Here is a 24,687-nt window from a genome sequence, read left to right on the forward strand (position 1 = left end):
GCAATCTCGGCACATGCCGCGTGACCGTCGCGATGGAATCCTTCAGCCGGCTCTGGAATTGGCTTTGTTTGGGCCACGCAATTTGCTGTGGTTGATTGCTTCTTCTATTTGTTATTATTACTACGTTTTGATCTAGATATTGTGTTTTTCTAATGTTTTATTTTACTTCGTTTTGGTTAACTCGGACACACTAGTAGAGTGTTAGTAGTCGAGTAGCATACAGCAGTGGTGTTTAGCTACTGAATATAACAATAAAAATACACTTTTAAGACACCCTGCAGCTGCGGATCTTCTCCTTTCTGATTCGATCACTTTAAACTCCGAGCATGGCACACTCCATCGCTTTTGGGGTGACCTTGCGCCTTTTTATGAGGCCCATAGTAAGCAACCACGTCTCAGATCCGCATGTCATCACTGGCAAAACACACTCGCTAAAGACTAAGTACCTCGATTGCTATTAAGTGGGTTAGTATTGCGTCATAATAACAAAACCCATGTCTTTACCATCATCAAACCTATATTTAAATATTGCGTGTGGGTAATTATGACCACATATTGTCAATTGTCAAGTATTCAACTCAATAATACACGTCAGAGGTCAAAAAATATTCGAGTCATGCTGACTCAGCACATCACTACGAGGCCCACTTCAATCCAATCTCGAGTGCAATGGCGGTCAAACTGTTTGCAGGACACGTTTTTATTACAACGTCTGTTTGTATTGTTGATATCTTTATGAAAATCTTAATTGAGACATAACCAAAAAAAAAATTATTAGAATACTTACGTAGTTAACATAACATAAAAAACAACTATTTTTACAGTTCGGACACTTTTTGGATTTGCTTAAAAAATTATGGAGATTGAAACAATTAAAACAAATGAAAAAAAGTAAAATGTTTTATTAGTTCTGTCATGTAATTACTTAGCGTTCGTTGTTAAGGATGCGTATTACTTGGAATTAACAGCAGAATGAATAAAAGTACCAAGCGTTTTTAGACCCTCTGCATTATGTTTAACAGCATAAGGTTGCTTTTCCATTTCTTTTAGCCAAGCTGATAGTTTGGAGTACCTGAAAAACGAAGGCCAATATAAGAAAAACTGTCAGGATCGATGTACTTAAGACTTGAATACTTATAGTATTCTGTACTTTAGATCACTTCACAATCTTCACATGTATTCCGTTGCAAACAAATATCTTTGCTAAAGAATAAAGCCCGTATTCACAAACGATGCTTGCGTGAAGCAGCAAATAGAACGCACGAACGTTGAATAGAGACTCTGTGATTGGTTGGTGTGTCACCCTGTGCGTCCACGCGCACTTTGAGACCTCGTAGTACCTTATGTTTGTGAATACGGGCGTAAGAATCGGTAAGTATACTCACTTAGCGTTTAAAGGAAGTATGTAATCAAACACAGAAACTGTTGCGTAAGCGGCCACATCGGCAATAGTTATGTGGTCCAAAGCTATGTACTTCTGTCGGGACAATATTTCTTCCAAGAATTCATAGCATTCTTCCAAATCCTTAAGCTGCTGCTCCGTCACTCCTTTTTGACCGAGCACAAATGCTGGGTACTGAAAAAAATATTTTACAATTAAAAAAGACATAATATTAGTTTTAAAAATTAGTAAAGGTTGTTTATAATATTGGTATACAGTCATTGGTAAAAAGAATTTGAAAACTCCAGCAAAATTCCTTTACTGTAGTAGGCCTAGGATGCACGTCACGATAAACTTTTCAAGGCATCTTACCCACTGAAAGCGATAAGCCCATATATTTGCCGTCTAAAATCATCGATAACATTTTTATCACGGCGCGCATTTTATCCCGTCAGGTATATCCACATCAACCTAAACACTGTAGCATCTTATGTAGTTGTCATAAAATATATGCATCAAAATATAGTCTGATAAGCTACAAAAAATCGACTTACCGTAATGTTGCGCATCCTTGTAAACAAAACTCCATCATTGAAGAACAGTTTCTGGTTGATGAGTGCTCTTTGCTTGACATCTTTTGGATAAAAAGAAGAATCCTTGCCATATACTTCTGCCAGGTAGATCAATATGGCGTGGCTGAAATTAAAGAAAACTTTTAAAGTCGAACCAAGCAAGTAACCTGTTTAAAGGTTTCAGATGTCTGTTAAAGTTGTTTGATTACACCGGTATTCTTTCAGACATCTTTATGCGAGACGATAGCTGTTCTTAATAAAGTTTCTAATGCTCTACATCCAAGAATAAAGGCTACAGGTTGCCTGTTACTTATGTAGGTACCTGATGACTCCATCCAGAATTTATTCAGAACGGTAAAAATAAAGAAGTAGTAATTTTCGACCGACGATCTGGTAAAGGTCGCGGGAAGAGCCTGGATGCGGATGACGCAGGACCGTTCTTTGTGGAAAACCTTGTGGGAGGCCTTTGTCCAGCAGTGGACGTCAAACGAACGAACGAACGAATGAATTTATCTAACAAATAAGTATAATTAGATTATCAGATGAAAATGTTACCTTTCATGAATTACAAGATCCCCATCAGCAAAAACGGGAACTGTGTGGAGAGGGTTCATCTGAAACAGACAAGATAATTTAAATTGATACCTACCAGAAACAGAAAAAAAAGCTGATAATATTACATAACCAATCGACTGATAAAAATGATGTCATAGATATGATTTAACCTTATCAGCCCGTGATTAGACACGTTAAAACATAAATAAAACAATTTGTATATTATTATCTCTTATTTAAAATTTACATAAATAAATTTTTACGTTATTTTATGATTTAAAGTAGGCCGATCATAACACCCGCTTGCTAATTTCATAGATAACATAGTTATGTACTAGCTAATTGATAGGTTACTAAGGCTGAGTTGCACCACCTAACTTTGACCGTAACTATAACGATAACCGGTGATTTTTGTATGGAGTTTGACAGATTTTTGACGTTTGTCAAAGTTAAAGTAATTTGGTGCAACCCAGCCTAAGACAATTATCTTATCTATTTATAGCGTATGACATATTTGTAGTACCTATGTAATGTATGATGTAATGTAATGTACCAATTTACTCTTCATCATCATCATCTCAGTCATAGGACGTCCACTGCTGAACATAGGCGTCCTCCCCCAATGCTTTCCATGTTGCCCGTTTGGTAGCGGCTTGCGTCCAGCGCCTACTACCTTTATGATGCCGTCGGTCCATCTTGTGGGTGGACGTCTCACGTTGCGTTTTCCGGTACTTTACTCTTGTCTTATTATTACGTGTACAAAAAGGAGTATTTACCTTCAAATACTCCGGTGTGCGATTCTCTCCCTTAATCAATTCTACGTTGACCATCTCCACCGGTACTTTGAAAATTTCACACGCCATCATAACTGCGCGGGCTGGTGGGCTTGCATTCAGTTTGTATAACTTGGCCGGCATCTAAAAATATTTGTATTAGTCGAGTATAGATAAAAATAACGTTTCCCAGGCACGGACGAGTCTTCCAGCAGCTTGGTCCAAGGGCCAAGGCATCGGATTGAATTTTTAAAAATATTATTTCTTCCGAAAACTGGGCCCACTAAGATTCTAGAGTAGATTTTTGTTAATTTGGTGTTTAATTTATTAATAAAATCATTGAAGGTGGGCCAAGTTTCCGGAAGAAAAAATACTTAAAAATTCAATCCGGCGAAGCACAAGTTAAAAGTGCGCCAAGTCGGACGCAGCACATCAACCTCAATGGCATCTTATCTCGTTGTCATACAGGCTATTTTGCAACAAAAATGTATGTATTGTATGTGTTGTCGACTGTACACAAGGATGTTTATCATTATTTCTTTATTTGAAACCAGAAACAATTTTACACAATCATACGTGACCTTGTATGGCAGTTGTTAATTTTGATTTGGATTTCCCTGCTACAGAGAAGCAATAATTGTCTAATATATGCCAGATTTATACTAAAACCCAAATCACTGATATGTCACAGTAATTTTCGAAATAATTATTGATTTCTTCTATACTCAAAGATAACCAAGCGAAACAAGAAAAACAATGACTTACAGAATGTATTTGTACACATCAAATCATTAAGCCCGTAGAAGGTCACATATAGACATTAAAATATTATGTAATTTAAAAAATTATCACATTACTTACCTTTAGCTCTTTCGTTCGGCAAGGTTTAAAACAATTTAAAAAATAGATGAATGAAACTTCTAGAATATGAACTTCCGGGAGTATGAACAAATTAATAGCCAAGACGTACTTCTCACACTATAGTAATCTGTCAACTGACCGTACAGCGTGAGTTCATCGCTCACAAGGTCAAGTTATCCGATGATAAAATACTAGCTATCATAGTAAATGTAAATAAAGTAGGCTCAGTCTTTACGCGTCTATGTCAAGATTTGTAAAAATGTAAATAAATTAATACAAATATTATTTTATTTATTAAGATTAATTGACAAATGCTTTGATTTAAAAGGGAAATATTGAAAATAAAATCTAACTTCTATAGTTCAGAAAAAAATTAAAAGTGTAGTTACGTAGTTTTTCAGACCAGTGCAGTGAGAACCACTGCACTGGTCTGAAAAACTACGTAATTATTCCATAGTATGAAATGATTTTGATTATTTTTTTGTTTGGTTATAAGTAGATACGAGTATATTAGTTTTTCATGCCTCTCTCTTAATTAATTCCAGTAAGTCTACTACATCGGTTTTCGTTGTGATGCTTAATGCAGTAGGTATAACAATAGAGACCAACATGATGACAAAGGCTTATTATAATTAGAGATAATTAATAGACTATACACGATATAAGTCGAAGACTGTAATTCTATGGAATGAGATCTAGAATTACAATAAAATAATTATGTCTCTTTTATAAAGAGGTAATTACAATAAGATCACCTATATTTTTTTAATAATTATCTGTAAACAGCAGTTAAATGAGATGTATATTATTATCTTCGCATTGAAAACATGATATTATCATTTTAGTCAGAATTACAACATTGATTATCCCTTTCGCACCTGAGATTTTCGTTCCTTTGTTTTGCAATGAAAACTATATTATTTTGGCAAAGAAGTGGTAATATTAATTTAAAAAATAGTAAAAAAAATCCAGCGTATAACAGGACTTTGGAAAGTCGATATCACGATAGTGAGCTCTGGGGCTGACTTCTACCAACTCACGATCGTGCATTTATAAGTTTTGATGAGATTTTTATGCAATGATAATGTCCGCTTATCAGAAAAATATTTATAATGAAATAAAATGCATCTGGTTATAAATACTTATTTAATAATTGCTAACATTATAGCTTAGGTACAACATTACAGTATTTTGTTTTCATTGGAATGTAAATGTTCTTTCAACAGACAAATTAGAAACTAAACGAAATTCACATAATTTTATATGAGATCATTTTCATGTTCATTTGCGAGATAAACTCATGTTTCTTAGGAAACAAAAATTTAACACAAAAACGAAGAAATTAACTAAAAGGCCTTTCTGGCTGTACAACTTTACTATGTCGATTGCGGTGCCCCCAGTACTGTCCTTGCGTTACAGGTGCGTTGCCGGCCTTTAAGGTGAAGATACGCTCTCTTCTTGAAATTTTGCAGGTCGTATCCGTCCGGAAACACCGCAGACGACAGTCCATTCCACAGTTTGGTTGTACGGGGCAGGAAGTTTCTAGAGAAACGTACTGTTGTGGACTGCCAACCATCTAAGTGGATGGAAGTGCTGTCGGGTAGATCGGTGGCGAAAAGTGGCGGCAGGAATAAGTCCGGACAATTCTTCGGAGCACTCCCCGTGATACATGCGATAGAAGATGCACAATGAGGATACATCTCTACGCAGCGCCAAGGGGTCAAGCAAATCCGAAATGTCCTGGCAGTCAACGATTCAAGCTGCTCTCCGTTAAATGGGGTCCAGAGGGAGAAGCTGGTACTGGGGCGCACCTGCCTAAAGATGAGAACAGTATTCCATATGAGGCCGAACCTGCGCCTTGTAAAGTTGCAGACGATGGGCAGGAGTGAAATACCGCCAGTACATTGCGATCCTAGGATATGAAAGTTACTATTGAACAAGGTGTCTGCTTTGACTTTTTAGAACAAGATGGGTCTGCTTTTCTACCATCCATACTATCAGACGTAGACTTCCTCTTAGATATTCAATTGCCCAGCTGCCACAGATGGGTGAGGCGGAGAAGATAGCTCAACTTCAGGTTTTTCATCATTTTCCGGCTGCGGAGGGATAAACTCTTGGTCGTTGTCGACAAAGTCCAACTCGGAACAGTCACCCTCGTCGAGGAAGCCCAAAACGAGGTCGTTGTTCAATGGCAAATGTAAAAAAAAACCTTAAAAGTCACGATCATGCGTTGGTACAATTGCAACCCAGATATCACGATAGTGAGCTGGGTTTTTTTTCATAAATTTAATGGGTAATTGCTAAGAATATAGAAGAAATTTATAGTTATTCAGATGCAACATACACTTAATGATGTAATACAATCAAAATATCAATGAATTCCTACGAAAATTGCAATAAAATAAATATTACTTACGACGTCCAGTGACGGGGTCAAGAAACGCAGCCATTTTTCCGGTGCGCTCTCGGCTATTGATTCATTTAGCCGCCAAAACTGTTTTTTATTGGTTAGATCGATAAGCGCACGATCAAGTGAGGTCGGTTTGGCGCGGAGAAACGAATTTGGCGCGAAATTATAATTTTTCAAAGAAGAAACTCACGATCGTTTCATTCAGGTGCGAAAGGGTTATGTTATCTTATTATGTAACAAAAGGTAGGTGTTTTACGTAAAATGTACTTACAACGTATTTAAACAAATAACAACTTCGGCGTTCTTAATCTAGATGTCATCATCAACTCAATACCAAAGTCAATATTGCAAGAATCTTAACAGCTTTAAAGTAAACATAAGCCGTAAACACTCGACTTAAGACAGTAAATAGTACGTGATAAACCCGAAAGGAAACAAACAGACACACATAATTCTAGTGTTAATCCAACTCGCTTTAAAGCTCATCTGCACACTCCGTTTTGCAGCAGACAGTGTTATAAACTATGATAGCTTCGCTCGCACGCAGCGCACAATGCCCGAAGTTGGCCGTCGACGCAATCTCGGCACATATTGCCGCGTGACCGTCGCGATGGAATCCTTCAGCCGGCTCTGGAATTGGCTTTGTTTGGGCCACGCAATTTGCTGTGCTTGATTGCTACTTCTATTGTTTATATTAATTAGTATTATATAGATGGAATTGTGTAAAGCAATCGTTATCATTTGACAGTTCATAACGTACGATTATTCTGTCAAACGCTTTGTTTAACTGACTTTATCGTACGTTATGAACTGTCAAATGATTACGATTGCTTTACACAATTCCACCTCAGGAATTGGCTTTGTTTGGGCCATGCAATTTGCTGTGCTTGATTGCTACTTCTATTGTTATTATTACTACGTTTTGATCTAGATATTGTGTTTTTCTAATGTCTTATTTTACTTTTAACAATGGCTTACCTACCCAAATATGGAATATCAAAAGAAAAATCAAAACTGCACACTATAGATTTATGATTATCACATACACGTGGTGATCTAAATGACCCCGGACATACAATTCCATGGTAATACAACTCGCTCTAAAAGTTCAATAAAATTCACTACACACTTTGATAGCTTCGCTCGCACGCAGCGCACAATGCTCGAAGTTGGCCGTCGACGCAATCTCGGCACATGCCGCGTGACCGTCGCGACGGAATCCTTCAGCCGGCTCTGGAATTGGCTTTGTTTGGGCCACGCAATTTGCTATGCTTGATTGCTACTTCTATTGTTTATATTAATTAGTACTACGTTTTGATCTAGATATTGTGTTTTTCTAATGTTTTATTTTACTTCGTTTTGGTTAACTTGGACACACTAGTAGAGTATTAGTAGTCGAGTAGCATACAGCAGTGGTGTTTAGCTACTGAATATAACAATAAAAATACACTTTTTAGACACCCTGCAGCTGCGGATCTTCTCCTTTCTGATTCGATCACTTTAAACTCCGAGCATGACACACTCCATCGCTTTTGGGGTGACCTTGCGCCTTTTTATGAGGCCCATAGTAAGCAACCACGTCTCAGATCCGTATGTCATCACTGGCAAAACATACTCGCTGAAGACTACCTTGATTGCTATTAAGTGGGTTAGTATTGGGTCATAATAACAAAACCCATGTCTTTACCATTATCAAACCTATATTTAAATATTGCGTGTTTTTATGACATTGTTGTTATGACCACATACGTCAATTGTCAAGTATTCAACTCAGTTACACGTCAGAGGTCAAAAAATATTCGAGTCATGCTGACTCAGAACATCACTTCGAGGCCCACTTCAATGAAATCTTGAGTGCAATGGCGGTCAACTGTTTGCAGGACACGTTTTTATTACAACCTCTTTTTGTATTGTTTGATATCTTTATGAAAATCTTAATTGTGGCTTAACAAAAAAAAATGTATTAGAATACTTACGTAGTTAACATAACATAAAAAACCATTTTTACAGTTCGGACACATTGGTGGGGCATTTCATATTACATTAGTTTTTAGTTAGTTTAGTTTTTGGTTTTTGATTCTGTTTAGTTTTGTGTTAATATTGTTTTCTTTTTTTTTTCTCTCTTTTTTGTGATCACCGTCCATAACGCCCCCTGTTGCGCGCCTTCTTGACTGGTAGCCTCAATATGGTCCCGGTCAAGAGGGCGCGCAATCCGCAATCTTCGTGTTGGTTCCCGCTGAAAACCAGCTTCTCGACATGGCGCTTGTTATGTCGCGAATATAGCTGAGCGGACGCCTCTTCAGTATAGCTTGTACTTTAATGTTTAATGTTATATGTACTGTATTTTTATTTAATTTTTCTATGCTGAATAAAGTATTCTTATTCTTATTCTTACATTTACACTTTTTGGATTTGCTTAAAAAATTATGGAGATTGAAACAATTAAAACAAATGAAAAAAAGTAAAATATTTTATTAGTTCTGTCATGTAATTAGTTAGCGTTCGTTGTGAGGGATGCGTATTACTTTGAATTAACAGCAGAATGAATAAAAGTACCAATCATTTTTAAACCCTCTGCATTATGTTTAACAGCGTAAGGTTGTTTTTCCATTTCTTTTAGCCAAGCTGATAGTTTGGAGTACCTGAAAAATAAAGGCCAATATAAGAAAAACTGCCAGGATCGATATACTTGTGACTTGAATACTTATAGTAAACAAAAGTTGTGACTGGTAATATTTTGGCTCTACGTTAAATCAAGTAGAAAATCAAATGGTTCTGTTTTGCCGAATATGTAAGATTGGTTTTTGTTTTTCGTATTTAGGTAAGTAAATATTATTATTTTCAAGATGAATGTTTGATTCCTGATTCGATCTAAATGTTGAATTCCTGAATTTAATAATAGCCTTAGAGACTTAATCATTTTTTTTTCTATTTTGTTTAGATCCGATTGTGTTCAATTCAACTTCAAAGTTAGATACAGTCAGCGTGCAGCGTCAAATAGTTCGTGAGACCCAAAATAACCAAAAAGTTCGCAACAGTCGTCTTTGTTTCAATTGAAATAAGATTGTGTTGTCAACGTTTTGACCACTTTGGGTGTCAAGAACTACTCGTATTTGACACTCACTGTACTTTAGTTCACTTCACATTGTATTCCGTTGCAAACAAATAATTCTTTGCTAAAGAAATAACGCCCGTATTCACGAACGATGCTTGCGTGAAGCAGCAAATCGAACGCACAGCGTTGAATAGACTCTGTGATTGGTTGGTGTGTCACCCTGTGCGTCCACGGCACGCGCACTTTGAGACCTCATAGTACCTAATGTTTGTGAATACGGGCGTAAGAATCGGTAAGTATACTCACTTAGCGTTTAAAGGAAGTATGTAATCAAACACAGAAACTGTTGCGTAAGCGGCCACATCGGCAATAGTTATGTGGTCCAAAGCTATGTACTTCTGTCGGGACAATATTTCTTCCAAGAATTCATAGCATTCTTCCAAATCCTTAAGCTGCTGCTCCGTCACTCCTTTTTGACCGAGCATAAATGCTGGGTACTGAAAAAAATATTTTACAATTAAAATTTAAGACATAATATTAGATTTAAAAATTAGTAAAGGTTGTTTATAATATTGGTATACAGTCATTGGTAAAATGAATTTGAAAACTCCAGCAAAATTCCTTGACTGTAGTAGGCCTAGGATGCACGTCACGATAAACTTTTAAGGCATTTTACCCACTGAAAGCGATAAGCCCATATATGTGCCGTCTAAAATCATCGATAATATTTTATGACGGCGCGCATTTTATCCCGTCATGTATATCCACATCAACCTAAACACTGCAGCATCTTATGTAGTTGTCATAAAATATATGAATCAAAATATAGTCTGATAAGCTACAAAAAATCGACTTACAGCAATGTTGCGCGTCCTTGTAAACAAAACACCATCATTGAAGAACAGTTTTTGGTTGATGAGTGCTCTTTGCTTGACATCTTTTGGATAAAAAGAAGAATCCTTGCCATATACTTCTGCCAGGTAGATCAATATGGCGTGGCTGAAATTAACGAAAACTTTTAAAGTCGAACCAAGCAAGTAACATGTTTAAAGGTTTTAGATGTCTGTTAAAGTTGTTTGATTACACCGGTATTCTTTCAGACATATTTATGCGAGACGATAGCTGTTCTTAATAAATTTTCTAATGCTCTACATCTAAGAATAAAGGCTACAGGTTGCCTGTTACTTATGTAGGTACCTGATGACTCCATCCAGAATTCAGAACGGTAAAAATAAAGTAGTAGTAATTTATCGACCGACGATCTGGTAAACGTCGCGGGAAGAGCCTTCGTGGAAGTTCTTTGTGGAAAACCTTGGGGAGGCCTTTGCCCAGCAGTGGACGTTAAACGAACGAACTAACGAATGAATTTATCTAACAAATAAGTATAATTAGATTATCAGATAATAATGTTACCTTTCATGAATTACAAGATCCCCATCAGCAAACACGGGAACTGTGTGGAGAGGGTTCATCTGAAACAGAAAAGATAATTTAAATTGATACCTACCAGAAACAGAAAAAAAGCTGATAATATTACATAACCAATCGACTGATAAAAATGATGGCATAGATATGATTTGACCTTATCAGTCCGTGATTAGACACGTTAAAAGATAATAAAACAATTGACAGTTGTATCTCTTATTTGAAGTTAATTTAGTAACATTAATAATTACGTTATTTAATTTTTATGATTTAACTAGCGGCCGCCCGCGACTTCGTACGCGTGGATCCCGTTTTACCCCCTTCATCTATCTTACGCGGTTTAGATTTTTTCATACAAATGTTTTTTCCCGCTAATTCCCGTTCTCGTGGGAATTTTGCAATATCCTGTTGTAACTAAGCTTTAAGTTTACTAAGACACCTGCATGCCAAATTTCAAGCGTCTAACTTAAGCGGTTTACATTTTTCATACAAAAGGATTTTCCCGCTAATTCCTGTTCCCGTGGGAATTCCTAAGTATACTTTAACCTGCCCAGGAGTATGAAGAATAATTGTACCAAGTTTCGTTAAAATCCGTCGAGTAGTTTTTGTTTCTATAAGGAACATACAGACGGACAGACAGACAGACAGACAAAAATTTTACTGATTGCATTTTTGGCATCAGTATCTATCATTAATCACCCCCTGATAGTTATTTTGAAAATAGATTTCATGTACAGAATTGACCTCTCTACGGATTTATTATAAGTATAGAAGTAGGCCGATTACAACAACGGCTTGCTAACACAGATAATAATATAATACTAGCTTATTGATAGGTTAGTAACAATTATGATCTATTATAGCGTATGACAGCATTGTAACACCCATGTAATTTAATTGTACTGTTATAGTCAAACCTCGAAGTTCCGGCACTCCTAGGTTTGACTAGTCAATCCTCAGGTCTGACTAGAAGTCTTAGTCAAAGCCCAAACATTTCGGCCTTTGACTAAATAATGTTAGTCAAACCCAGGAGTAACTAATTTGGTCAGGCAAAGGTCGAAACTCAATTTAATGAAATCGGGCTTTGACTAGTCAAACCTCAATTAAGACTTTAACTAAACTATCATCACTTAATTCTGATCTAGAACTTATTGCATAGGCGTTACGACGGTCGGTTTTCACGCGCACGCGCAGCTATCTCTTTAGGTGAAAGTACGAGTAACTAAACTTACACAATACTGAGGTTGTTTGTCAGTGTTTCTAGATAGATCTTGATTAATTACTAATTTTTAGGGTTCTGTTACCTTAAAGGATAAAGAGTTTAGACCCTATTATTATGACTTCGCTAAAGTTGTCTATCACCAGGCTCGTATGTCATGAATCATTCACTTTTAAAATAAATAATTCAATAAAATACTTAAATATTTAAGAGGGGCTCCAATACAGCAAACGTGACTTGTTGCAGTTTTCCACTTGATATTAAAACGTAAACAGATGAACCCTTGAAATATTAACATAATATTTAGTTGCACATCTATTTTAAAAATAAATCATAAAATTAAAATTTAAGCAGCGCTTCAGGGATGTTTGCTGAGTGGCGCGTCGACTGTTTCTATACGACGCTACGGAAACGGTGCGCATCCCTAGTGCGCAGGGTCCGGGGCAGCCCCAACATCATCTTAAACGCGCTCTCCGCAAGATTTGACTGTCAGTACATTAATCATTGCTCTATGATTAATGTACTGACTAACGAACAAATAGCAAAATGTAAAAAATGACTTGTTTGAATTGTTTGAATTTAATTTAATAATGTGAATTGAAATGAAATTTAAATATTTTATTATTATTATAATTATTAACTGTAACCATAAACCTATGACTGTGTGTTGAAATAAATGACTTATTATTATTCCTTTATTCATCTTACTTTCTTATTTTTAATTTTTTCTTTTTACAATGTAATTATTATCAAAAAATAAAAATACATTATAAAAACAAAAATCTTAAAAATAGTTAACCCGCTGGCACCGGAGCAGGGCCCAGGCTACCGGTGGTCAGGGTCACAGGCTGAGGAACCTCCGGACAATGCGTGCCGTGCTGAGGATCACCGCCTTTTGAATCTGACCCTTGAGCCAACCATCTAGCGAGAGCTTCTTTAGATTTTCTTTCTTTCTTTGTTTTCTTCTTTATTATTATTATTATTATAAGGGGGGCTCCCATACAACAACAGAGTTGCACGGAACCCTTCGTGAGCGAATCCGACTCGCACTTGGCCGGTTTTCTATTTGCCGTCTACTTTTGACCGAGTCTGTCAGGTGTTTCTAGGATTAACTAGGCAAAGCCCGAAACATATTATTTTAGTTTCGACGTTTGACTGAACCGTTTAGGCACTTCTAGGTTTGACTTAGTCAAAGGCCGAAATAAGAATTTAATTCGGGGTTTGCTTGAAGGCCTTGGTCAAACCTAGGATAGACCAGTCATTCCGTGAAGAGACTGCATATCGACCTTTGACTATGACAGTACTACTATTCTGATATGATGTACCAAATTACTCTTCATCATCATCATCTCAGCCATAGGACGTCCACTGCTGTACATAGTCGGCCTCCCCCAATGCTTTCCATGTTGCCCGGTTGGTAGCGTCCTGCGTCCAGTGCCTTTCTGCTACCTTTACGTGATGTGGACGTCCCACGCTGCGTTTTCCAGCTTTACTCTTGCTTTATTATTACAAGAACAAAAAGGAGTATTTATTTACCTTCAAATATTCCGGTGTGCGATTCTCTCCCTTCATCAAATCTACATTGACCATCTCCACCGGTACTTTGAAAAGTTCGCACGCCATCATAGCAGCGCGGGCTGGTGGGCTTGCATTCAGCTTGTATAACTTGGCCGGCATCTAAAAATATTTGTATTAGTCGAGTATAGATAAAAATAACGTTTCCCAGGCACGGACGAGTCTTCCAGCAGCTTGGTCCACGGGCCAAGTCATCGGATTGAATTTAAAAAAATATTATATCTTCCGAAAACTGGGCCCACTAAGATTCTAGAGTAGATTTTTGTTAATTTGGTGTTTAATTTATTAATAAAATCATTGAAGGTGGGCCAAGTTTCCGGAAGAAAAAATACTTAAAAATTCAATCCGGCGAAGCATTATGCTGTCGACTGTAAACAAGGATCTTTATCTTTATTTCTTTATTTGAAACCAGAAACAATTTTACACAATCATACGTGACCTTGTATGGAAGTTGTTAATTTTGATTTGGATTTTCCTGCTACAGAGAAGCAATAATTGTCTAATATATGCCAAATTTATACTAAAACCCAAATCACTGTTATGTCACTGTAATTTTCGAAATAATTATTGATTTCTTCTATACTCAAAGATAACCAAGCAAAACAAGAAAAACAATGACTCACAGAATGTATTTGTACACATCAAATCATTAAGCCCGTAGAAGGTCACATATAGACATTAAAATATTATGTAATTTAAAAAATGATCACATTATCTACTTACCTTTAGCTCTTTCGTTCGGCAAGGTTTAAAAACAATTAAAAAAATAGATGAATAAAACTTCTAGAATGCCGGGAGTATGAACAAATTAATAGTCAAGACGTACTTCTCACACTATAGTAATCTGTCAACTGACCGTACAGCGTGAGTTCATCGCTCACAAGGTCAGGTTATCCGATGATAAAATACTAGCTATCATAATAAATGTAAATAAAGTAGGCTTTACGCGTCTACGTTAAGATTTGTAAAAATGTAAATAAATTAATACGGATATTATTTTATTTATTAAGATTAATAAAATTGAAAAATGCTTTGATTTAAAAGGGAAATATTGAAAATAAACTCTAACTTCTATAGTTCAGAAAAAAATTAAAAGTGTAGTTACGTAGTTTTTCAGACCAGTGCAGTGGTTCTATTATTCCATAGTATTAAATGATTTTGATTATTTTTTTGTTTGGTCATAACTAGATATTAGTTTTTCATGCCTCTCTCTTATTAATTAATTCCAGTAAGTCTACTGCATCGGTTTTCGTTGAGATGCTTAATGCAGTAGGTATAACAATAGAGACCCACATGATGACAAAGGCTTATTATAATTAGAGATAATTAATAGACTATACACGATATAAGTCGAAGACTGTCATTCTATGGAATGAGATTTTTATTTTTTATTTTTCTTTATTAAGGAAACAAACAACATGAGTTTATACATGTGAACTTAAAAAATAATAAAAACAGTACAGTAGCCTAATCAGTTTCCACAGATAAAAGTAGCCTAATCAGTTTCCACAGATAAAAAGTAGCCTAATCAGTTTCCACAGATAAAAGTAGCCTAATCAGTTTCCACAGATAAAAGTAGCCTAATCAGTTTCCAAAGATAAAAGTAGCCTAATCAGTTTCCACAGATAAAAGTAGCCTAATCAGTTTCCACAGATAAAGTAGCCTAATCAGTTTCCACAGATAAAAGTATAGATAAGAGATCTAGAATTACAATAAAATAATTATGTCTCTTTTATAAAGAGGTAATTACAATAAGATCACTATATTTTTTTAATAATTATCTGTAAACAGCAGTTAAATGAGATGTATATTATTATCTTCGCATTGAAAACATTTTAGTCAGAATTATAACATTGATCATGTTATCTTTTGATATAACAAAAGGTAGGTGTTTTACGTAAAGCTACTTACAACGTATTTAAACAAATAACAACTTCGGCGTTCTTAATCTAGCACTAGAGTGCTCGCGCCCCTAAATACTCCTAGAGTGCTCGCGCGGGTGACATATGGGTTTATTTTTGCTAATCATATTTAATACAAGTAAAACAATTTATAATATTAAACATCAACTATATTTCTTACTAAATAATTTAAAAAAAGTTAGAATTTCTTTCATGAACTCTTATTATAAACCAAAAGAAATAATTCAATATTTTTCAAATATTTTAGGGTCGAAGAGACCAAAGTAGTTTAAATAGTCGTTTGACCCGTTATTTTGGCAAAAATATCACCTAATTAGAAAGTTAATCAATAAATTGATCTTATTCTGTGATATTTTGATCACAACTCGGGCACGATATGATTTGATGATCTGGACAAAAACGCCTATTCCACTTGTTACATTTGCTTACGAGTGCTTCTATTTCTTGCTCTTGTGCAAAAAACATATCGTCCTTTGCCACAATACTGGCAAGTTTTGTGCTAGTTGGTGTTCTCGCAAGCCCAGAAGAATCCTGGTTCTTAATTTTATAGTCCTAGGTGAATTATTACTACATTGCATACAATCTAAAACATCTACTTTCTTGCATCAGTTTATGCTTATAAAACAATATAATTATTGTAAATGTTTAAAAAATTGTTAAAAATTATAACTTTGAGCTTACATGAAAGTAAACTTGATTTTAAACCGCGACGATAGGGGATCAAACAATTCCTCAAGTGCTCGCGCGGGGGACATGCGTCACCCAAACACTTTCAATGTTTTCTGCACTCACGTTGATGCGTCTAGCAAGATGGCGTTACTACTAAAATGTGCATCAATACATGCTCGAAGAATAGGGTAATTCCAGGATACATGCCCCAGTGGGATAGGTGCCGCGATTTTAAGTACACTATGTTACAAGCAACTTAGCCTAAAGTTATAGTACGTATAATAGAAAGAGACCTCCCCGTACCACTTTTCGCCTCGCTAACCATCAAAGAGTGCGTTCGTTTAGCCAGTGAGAGCAAAAATCTTCCGCGGCCAGACTTTAGCGAGCGTCGAAATAATATTGATAAGTCTTTTTTAATGGATAATTTTTTTGTCAGCTGTAAAATGAAGCAGATTTTTATATAATTTGATAGACTACCTTATAAAATATACGGGATAGATATGTTTAATTCGATTTTTAGTGTTATTATATTTTTTATTAAAAACGGCACCTATCCTATGCTAAAAGGATAGTTGCCTAATTTTTTTTGGGTATAGATGCCCTTAGGGCCAAGTCCCATGCACCTAGGGGCATCTATCCTAACCTGCTCTTTTTGTCACAGGTAGCAAGTAAGAAGAAAAAAATAATGTAGTACGGCTAACCTTAGGAAAGTAATAAATAGGGTGCCCTTCTGATCGAATTACCTTTTTACCCGACTGCGCTAGAAGAAGTAGTATTATTTTTAATAAAAAATATTAAATTTCATTTTTAATTAATTTAATAACAAACAATCTTAAATAATAATACTTGGCTTGTTTGATTTCAAAATGCATTTGATCCTTAGAATTCAAAAACTGTATTTAAGAGTCATCTATCCTTTGAAACAATCATACAGTGAGTCTTCTATCCCCCACATTAGGCGTCTATCCCACTTTTTAGAGGTCAATTAAAATGGTATTTACTCAGAATCGGTATAACTTAAACTAAAATAATTATAGTAATATCATAGACGAAAGACCAAAGTTTACAGATACTAAAGTCAAATTGTTGATAAAAACTTACTGACTGAGTTACAGAGCTGTTTCAAAAAGTGGGGCATCTATCCTGGACTTACCCTACCTGAGAAGGCAGCACCGTAGCTCGATACCTTGAAAAAATATTTACAAATTTTACACCCTGGGTGACATATGTCACCCGCGCGAGCACTCTAGTGCTAGATGTTATCATCGACTCAATACCAAAGTCAATATTGCAAGAATCTTAACAGCTTTAAAGTAAACATAAGCCGTAAACACTCGACTTAACACAGTAAATAGTACGTGATAAACCCGAAAGGAAACAAACAGACACACATAATTCTAGTGTTAATCCAACTCGCTTCAAAGTTCATCTGCACACTCCGTTTTGCAGCAGACAGTGTTATAAACTTTGATAGCTTCGCTCGCACGCAGCGCACAATGCCCGAAGTTGGCCGTCGACGCAATCTCGGCACATGCCGCGTGACCGTCGCGATGGAATCCTTCAGCCGGCTCTGGAATTGGCTTTGTTTGGGCCATGCAATTTGCTGTGGTTGATTGCTACTTCTATTGTTCTTATAGGAATACTTCTACTAGGTTATGATCTAGATGACTGTGTTTTTCTAATGACTTATTTTACTTAAAACAATGAAATATTAATCTACGAGTAAACCGCGCGTACTCTACATTGAATCTTAACACACAAGTTTTAAAGTACACTTCGGTGCCTATACAGTGCACAAGCACAAAGTTGAATGATTGACATGACCACGTCATGACCTTTGTGATGGAATTCCTGTAGCAGTCTCCCGAATTACCTTTGTTCTTAACAAGTACGATTGAGTTTGGTTTTAAATGGTCCTTAAATGGACAGGACTCCCACTATCGATGTATTTCCTTCTTTATTTTTGAGTTCAGTATTTTTTCAAGAGTGACCTTTAGAAGAATAAACCCAAGTTGTGCAAGTTTTATTAGGTACACATTGTGCAAAGATGGGGGCCTAAGGATCGCTGATCAAAAGTAAATGGAAGGAAGGTTGTTTGCACATTCCTTTCAATTAGTTACGAGCAAACTTAAAAATAAGTTAAGTACTTGTAAAGCCTCTTTGCGAATCCCTCTTAATTGCGTAAACAAACAAATCTACACCCATTTTTTCTTAAACGAATTCAGAAACAGTAATAAAATTGTTTACGTTAACATTTTGAACAAAACTGAAAAAAATAATGTTTGCCATGGAAATAAAAAATAATAGAAACAAATTACGGAGGGGATTTATAACACCAGTTTTTCCAATCAACCTAAACGTGGCATCAAAACGTTAAGATTTCTACTGAACAGTAAACCGGAAAACTGCCATGGAAAAGAGGAAAATCTCCGGAAAATCGTACAGTAAGCCTATCCAGGACGAGTGTTTATCCACGTCCGAGCGTGTTGTTGGAAAACTTCCCAAGACAAATAGAATATAAAGCAGAAACTCGCGTGTGCGCAGCCTATCAATCATCGGGATGATGTATTTGCGCTGGCCCGGTGTATTCAAATAATTCACTGGATCTTTATTTGGATATTTTATGGAACGATTGCTAGGAACTAACATTGAACTAATTCTTAGGGAATTTATTACGAAATGAAACTCCAGTTAAGTTTTCTATTCTACCTCAGCGACCATCAGCTCTCGGAAATATATGCCTGGTGCCACTGCCACTTGATTTTAGCAATTCTGCGAGCTGTCGGTCACTTTGGTTTTCCACCACTGTTTGGTTTTGCGACCACGGGCCGGAAGACGTGACGGGACGTGGGCTGGCCTTCCACTAGGTGGACCAACGATCTAGTGAAGGTCGCGAGAAGTACCTAGATGCGGGTAACGCAGGACCAATCATTATGGAAATCCTTGGCGTAGGCCTTTGTCCAGCAGTGAACGTCATTTTACTGAAACGAACTTTTATGCACAGAACAAAAGACAAACTTAATGGCATCCAGCCAATCTTTGGGCTAACATTTTGCATTGCAGTTAAGTCATAAACTATACAGGGTGGAATTTTGTAATGCCACCTGGAGGGCAAGTACTCTTAATATTGTAGATAGAAAAAAAATCTCAAAGAAAATATTCCTTTATTTTTGAAAAAAAAAAAAAATAGAACTGCATTCAAATATCTCCAAAAATTTGCTTGCAACACCCGGAAATCGAACCAACTAAAATCTGTTAAAAATTACACCCTGTATTTTTATTGCATCGATCGTTAGGGTTAAGTATAAGGATGAAATATCTCCAACAAACTTGATAAATGAAATGAAAGGAAAACCATGAAATCTTAAATTATCTTAATTATTTACAGAAAATTGTATGGTATGGTAGAGAATTTTCGAAAAATTTTCGAAAATCTATGAATGCAGTTCTCTTTCTTTTCAAAAATAAAGGAATGTTTTCTTTCAGTAAAATTTTCTATCTACAGTATTAAGAGTACTTTCCCTCCAGGTGGCATTACAAAATTCCACCCTGTATTGTATATTATTATTATGCAAGTGAGTCAATTGCCTATTCTCACTAAAACTCTTTACAGCTTAACCTTTAATTGAAACCAACAGGTGAAATTTGGATAATCCCAGGGGAAATTAGAATACACTGGTTCGGGACCGCCATCGAAATTAATCACAAACAAATAACTTAAGTTCGAAGTTACGACTTTTTGTGAAAAGAGGAAGACAAGTCAAGATTTATTACAATTATAGTATGATAGAAAAAACTATTACCGATCAATCACTGTGCTATGTTTTTCAAACAAAAAGTACCTACATAGTACCAACTAGTTAGGTACTTTTTAATGGAACCTCACGTAGCGTTGAAGAACACAAAAATGTAGCCATGAAAACTCTAAAATAAGATTCAACCTTAAAATGATTTTATTTAACCTTTATTATAACATTGATTTATTAATAATTGAGTAGGTAAATAGTGACGTGCTTACATGTTTTAGTTGTGAAAAATATACAATACCTATGTAAATTGTTAGTACCTACCGAATCGCCTATCTTTAAATTATATTAAAGATATTAACTGCCAACCTGTCATCGAATATCTCACACTAATCAGCACTAATCCGAGTTCTGAAAACCCGCATGATTCGTAACTTTTAATTGTCTGATAGCAATAGGTCAAACGTTTTATTCTACCGCAGTTTCCATGCCCTCGTAAGGTAGTTAGTTTAATTGACATTTAATTTTGTGATTAGCTAGTATTATAAAACATATTTTTTACGGTGAGAAGAAACAACATTTTTTTTAAACGTCGGGAAATGCTTTGCGCATACCCACTGGTCGATGGGGACGGCCAGTGGGCTATGTGAGACTCTCACTAAAGGCGGGGCCTACCCACTAAAACCCGCGGTGTCCACCGGAGCCCAAAGAAACGGAGCTAGCTCGGAAATTCGTCCGCAGCACGGAGGGAACACCAATCCCCTCCTCCAGTTGTTTTTTATAGAGGTTTTCTCCTCGTGGCCCTGGTACAAGACCCCGGCCCGGAGAAGAAACAACCAATATTGTGAAGATTTGAGTTGGATATTAAATCATAGTCCAACTAAAATAGTAAGACACGGGTCTTAACGCGACGTTTATTAATGAGTTACATTATGTACTTACTCACGGCTTGACGTTTCGGCTACTATGTATAGTACTTTCGGCTACTATGTAAATTTTATATTAAATCATAGTCCATAAATAAATTATCTGTAATATCCAAATACCCACTAGATATACCTACTTAGGGGAGGATATTTCCCTATCATGGTATAATTCAAGGGCTATTATTATACAGCCGATAAATCTTGCAAAGTGTGCCATTTTGGGTAAAATATGGAATCCCTATCATAACGTTAGTTAACTGTTAGAGAATGGTTTAAAGCAGTCTTTCCCAAAGTGGGCGATAACGCCCCCTTGTGCAGACTTAAAGGGGGGCAGTAAGAGACCCCAGGCTTGGTAGGCCATTTGTAATTTCATCTACTTAGGAGGTCTCTTAGACACCGACTGAGCATTTGACTCTTGAAAATTTAATGGGGGCGCTAAAGAGAATTTATTCTCAAAGTGGGCAGTAGACAAAATAAGTTTGGGAACGGCTGGTTTAAAGCGTCAGATTTACTTTGTTGTAGGAATAAAATTTAAATAAGTATGTTTTCAATCGAACGAATATTCTTTATGGTGTAGATTTTAGTTGAGCACAATTAATTATGTCGGTTCAGTAGATAGGTATTACTAGTCTGAGTTAGTTTCAACTATTCCTTATAAAGTTTCAAGGAGTTAAGCATCTCACTTTTGTTAAGTTAGATAACTCTCTGCTAGCATTATATCTTGAAACTTACAATATTGTTTCAAAAACACGCTTACTTACCTACTTCTAATATTAATACTTATTATGGATTCAATATGAAAAATGTTAACCTTTATAAGACAAACAATTATTTTATTTTTGTTCTTAAGTATTATGACGTAGGTTGAGAGGTAAAACAAAACTTATTTACTCATTACACACAATACCTAATACAAGTTGTCATTTTAACATTTGCATTAACTTTTCGGAGTAAATAATATGAATAATTTATCCATTTAGATTGTTTATGGTTCAGAGGGCGCAAGCTTCCATTCAACCTAATGTCAGACTCCTACGCTTTAAAGTCTGACTGACGGCAGGATTATGACCCACGAGAGTAAAGTTTGTAAAGGTTGCAAAATTACATTTTCTAACAATTAATATACCTAAAAGTTGGAAAGACTAGTGTGTGCCGTCCACAGTGTCGATTGCCTCATTTATTTATAGTTGACTAGCTTTTGCCCGCGGCTTCACCCGCGTGAAATTTAGTTTGTCACAGATCGTCATAAATTATGGTATTCTGGGTAATAAACAATATTACTGTAAAGTTTCATCAAAATCAGTTCAGTAGTTTTTGCGTGAAAGGGTAACAAACATCCAGACATCATGACATCCAGACATCCAAACTTTCGCATTTATAATAATATTAAGTTGGATTGTGAGCGATCGAGAGAAGAAAATTATGTATATTTTGAGCCTTGTCGGTAAATTGTATTTTTTTCCTACAAATAGAGCTGATTAGTATTGGTACGAGCTATCTGCTGGGTATCTAATAAATTTGAATCACTTATCTCTGATTGTAAAGTGAACTAATGTTGAGGATATTATTGTGATGGTTTTATCTCTGAGTAAGATTTTATCATTATATGTATTTGAATTATCAGTTACCTACCTACTATTAGCGCGGAATGTAGGTAGTTGACAAACTAACACGTGTATTGTTTACGGAGACCTATAAAAAGTTTTGATTAAACAGGTATAATACTAATACAGTCAAAATTATTTTGACCAAGAGCGTCGGTCATTTTCTGTAATGTGATTTCAGGTTATTTTGGGTAGCCGATACGCGAGCTACATGTGACGCAAATATTATTTTGGAGAGCTTCTTACAGATTATACTATTTACAATTATGCCCGTTTTCACCATCAATACCTAATTTTTAAGTGACCCCTATGTTAACAAATAACAGGAATTTTGTTTACATAGGGGTCACAACTAGGGGGGTGAGCAACAAAGGGTATCTATCTATATATCGCCCACATATGACAATAGAGCAATTGGTCCAGGAGCGAATGCAGACAATACTAATGCAGGTAGGCCATCAAGGTAACGCAGTCGCTTTACCAAATGTCCCGTGACGAGAGTCCGCATTTGGGCGGCCATTACTGAAAGATTGATGACGTCATCGTGTCGTCGAACAACCTCGGCAACAGAACAGTCACATTTGCTGCTAATGTTGTTTTAAGCCATGATTAAAGTTAAGCAAATACTATGAATGTGGCGTAGAGCTATTGGTCATCATAGATGGGTAACTTGACATGTTTCAAGATGACAGATGTCAAATTGTATAATTAATACGTCACGCCACGATCAGTAGGTAAACTACCCACATCATCGATAAATAGAGACGTACAACTATGTCACATACATAGTTGTACGTTTGTGGGATTTAAGTTGGAATAAATAAATATTGTTATTTTTCTCGACTAACACATTCTAAGATGCAAGTTGAGAAAACCGGTTTTATAAAGGTCATTACAGTCAACTATGTAACTGTAAGAAAACTACGCAGTTGTGTTAATTTAGTTTAGCGGTGAATTTTGTATTTTGTTTCTAACAAAAGTCTTGCATAAGCTTTTATAAAAAAAATAAGGAAACGACTTATGTACCTATGTAAAAACTTGTCATAAAACTGGTGGAAAATTATAAGTTCTTCAATGTGGAACAAACTTATAGTATTGCTCATGGAAAAAATATAACAACTCCTTTTTCGTATCCGTTTTTGAAATCCGCAATACTAAGGAATTGCTATGATTGAAAACGAGTACCTGAATATTTCAGTCCGAAACAGCACCATCGAATAACTAGTCAGCAAAACGTATCAATAAAATCGTTCATCGTACCGGCATCGATGCGTCAATTCAGCGCGTAGTAGCTCCTGTAAAAACTAAAAAAACAAACAATACTCCACTCGCCTAGGCAAAATAAAATCCATTGTGCTAAGCCGTATGGGCAATATTTTTACAGTCCAATGAAAGACTTGTCGGTTGTTAAAATGGTATTATTTGGACATGATGCAGTTTTCGAATGGGTGCACTTTATTAATTCAAATTGTGAATTCAATTTGAAAAGCATTCCAATTAAGAGAACGCTTATTAAATATCTGGATTGAAGATTAATAAATCCATGTTTACAAAGATTATATAGAAAGCTAGCAAGAGAAACGTGAACAAAAAACTGATAGTCAATAGTTTTTCTAATCCGAGATAATCTTCTTTTAACGTGTGGGTCGCAATAACTCCAACGACGGTATACTTATCAAAGTATGATTCTGACATGGCTCAATTTTTCTTAAAAAAGCATAAAATGCTTCTTAAGAATCATGAAATAGGCTTTATTTTTCAATAGTTACAGTCAGTTTGTATTCTATCTGCTATTATCTTAACCGAATAAGGGACTCTCTACGTCTACCAGACCAAGATAGTCACAATCTAAAAACACTACGCTATACAGAATCATTTTCGAATATGTCAGGTAAGTTCCCAATAAAAGTTTAAAAAAAAAGGCTTCAACAGCATTAATTGCATCAGCCAGCCTAAAGCAGCTACGGATGCGTTCATAAATACTAAAGTCCTAT

At 35.9% G+C, this 24,687-nt stretch overlaps 2 protein-coding genes across 2 annotated transcripts; both read right to left on the minus strand.

Annotated features, from left to right (window-relative positions):
- Positions 1-886: 886 nt before the first annotated feature.
- LOC135088601 (glutathione S-transferase 1-like) lies at positions 887-4,287 on the minus strand. Its single transcript, XM_063983508.1, has 6 exons — positions 4,143-4,287; positions 3,285-3,425; positions 2,509-2,567; positions 1,936-2,077; positions 1,386-1,576; positions 887-1,072 (listed from the first exon to the last, which is right to left on the minus strand). Exons 2-6 carry the CDS (start codon positions 3,423-3,425, stop codon positions 952-954), a joined length of 654 nt encoding a protein of 217 aa, XP_063839578.1. The 5' UTR covers positions 4,143-4,287; the 3' UTR covers positions 887-951.
- A 4,721-nt stretch (positions 4,288-9,008) lies between these two features.
- On the minus strand, positions 9,009-14,689 carry LOC135088602 (glutathione S-transferase 1-like). The gene is made up of 6 exons (XM_063983509.1): positions 14,550-14,689; positions 13,788-13,928; positions 11,021-11,079; positions 10,465-10,606; positions 9,914-10,104; positions 9,009-9,194 (listed from the first exon to the last, which is right to left on the minus strand). The coding sequence occupies exons 2-6, from the start codon at positions 13,926-13,928 to the stop codon at positions 9,074-9,076; spliced, it is 654 nt and encodes a 217-aa protein (XP_063839579.1). The 5' UTR covers positions 14,550-14,689; the 3' UTR covers positions 9,009-9,073.
- Between the last annotated feature and the right edge of the window lie 9,998 nt (positions 14,690-24,687).

This window comes from Ostrinia nubilalis, chromosome 4 (genome assembly GCF_963855985.1).
Source record: "Ostrinia nubilalis chromosome 4, ilOstNubi1.1, whole genome shotgun sequence".
Lineage (NCBI taxonomy): Eukaryota > Metazoa > Arthropoda > Insecta > Lepidoptera > Crambidae > Ostrinia > Ostrinia nubilalis.

Excerpts from the sequence above, each read along its gene's own strand:
- LOC135088601 (XM_063983508.1), bottom strand. The coding sequence starts at position 3,425 with ATGCCGGCCAAGTTATACAAACTGAATGCAAGCCCACCAGCCCGCGCA. Across the intron at positions 1,577-1,935 it reads CAAGGATGCGCAACATTACG|TACCCAGCATTTGTGCTCGG; the intron begins GTAAGTCGATTT and ends TATTTTTTTCAG. Across the intron at positions 1,073-1,385 it reads ATACTTCCTTTAAACGCTAA|GTACTCCAAACTATCAGCTT; the intron begins GTGAGTATACTT and ends TTCGTTTTTCAG.
- LOC135088602 (XM_063983509.1), bottom strand. The coding sequence starts at position 13,928 with ATGCCGGCCAAGTTATACAAGCTGAATGCAAGCCCACCAGCCCGCGCT. Across the intron at positions 11,080-13,787 it reads GCACACCGGAATATTTGAAG|ATGAACCCTCTCCACACAGT; the intron begins GTAAATAAATAC and ends TTTCTGTTTCAG. Across the intron at positions 9,195-9,913 it reads ATACTTCCTTTAAACGCTAA|GTACTCCAAACTATCAGCTT; the intron begins GTGAGTATACTT and ends TTTATTTTTCAG.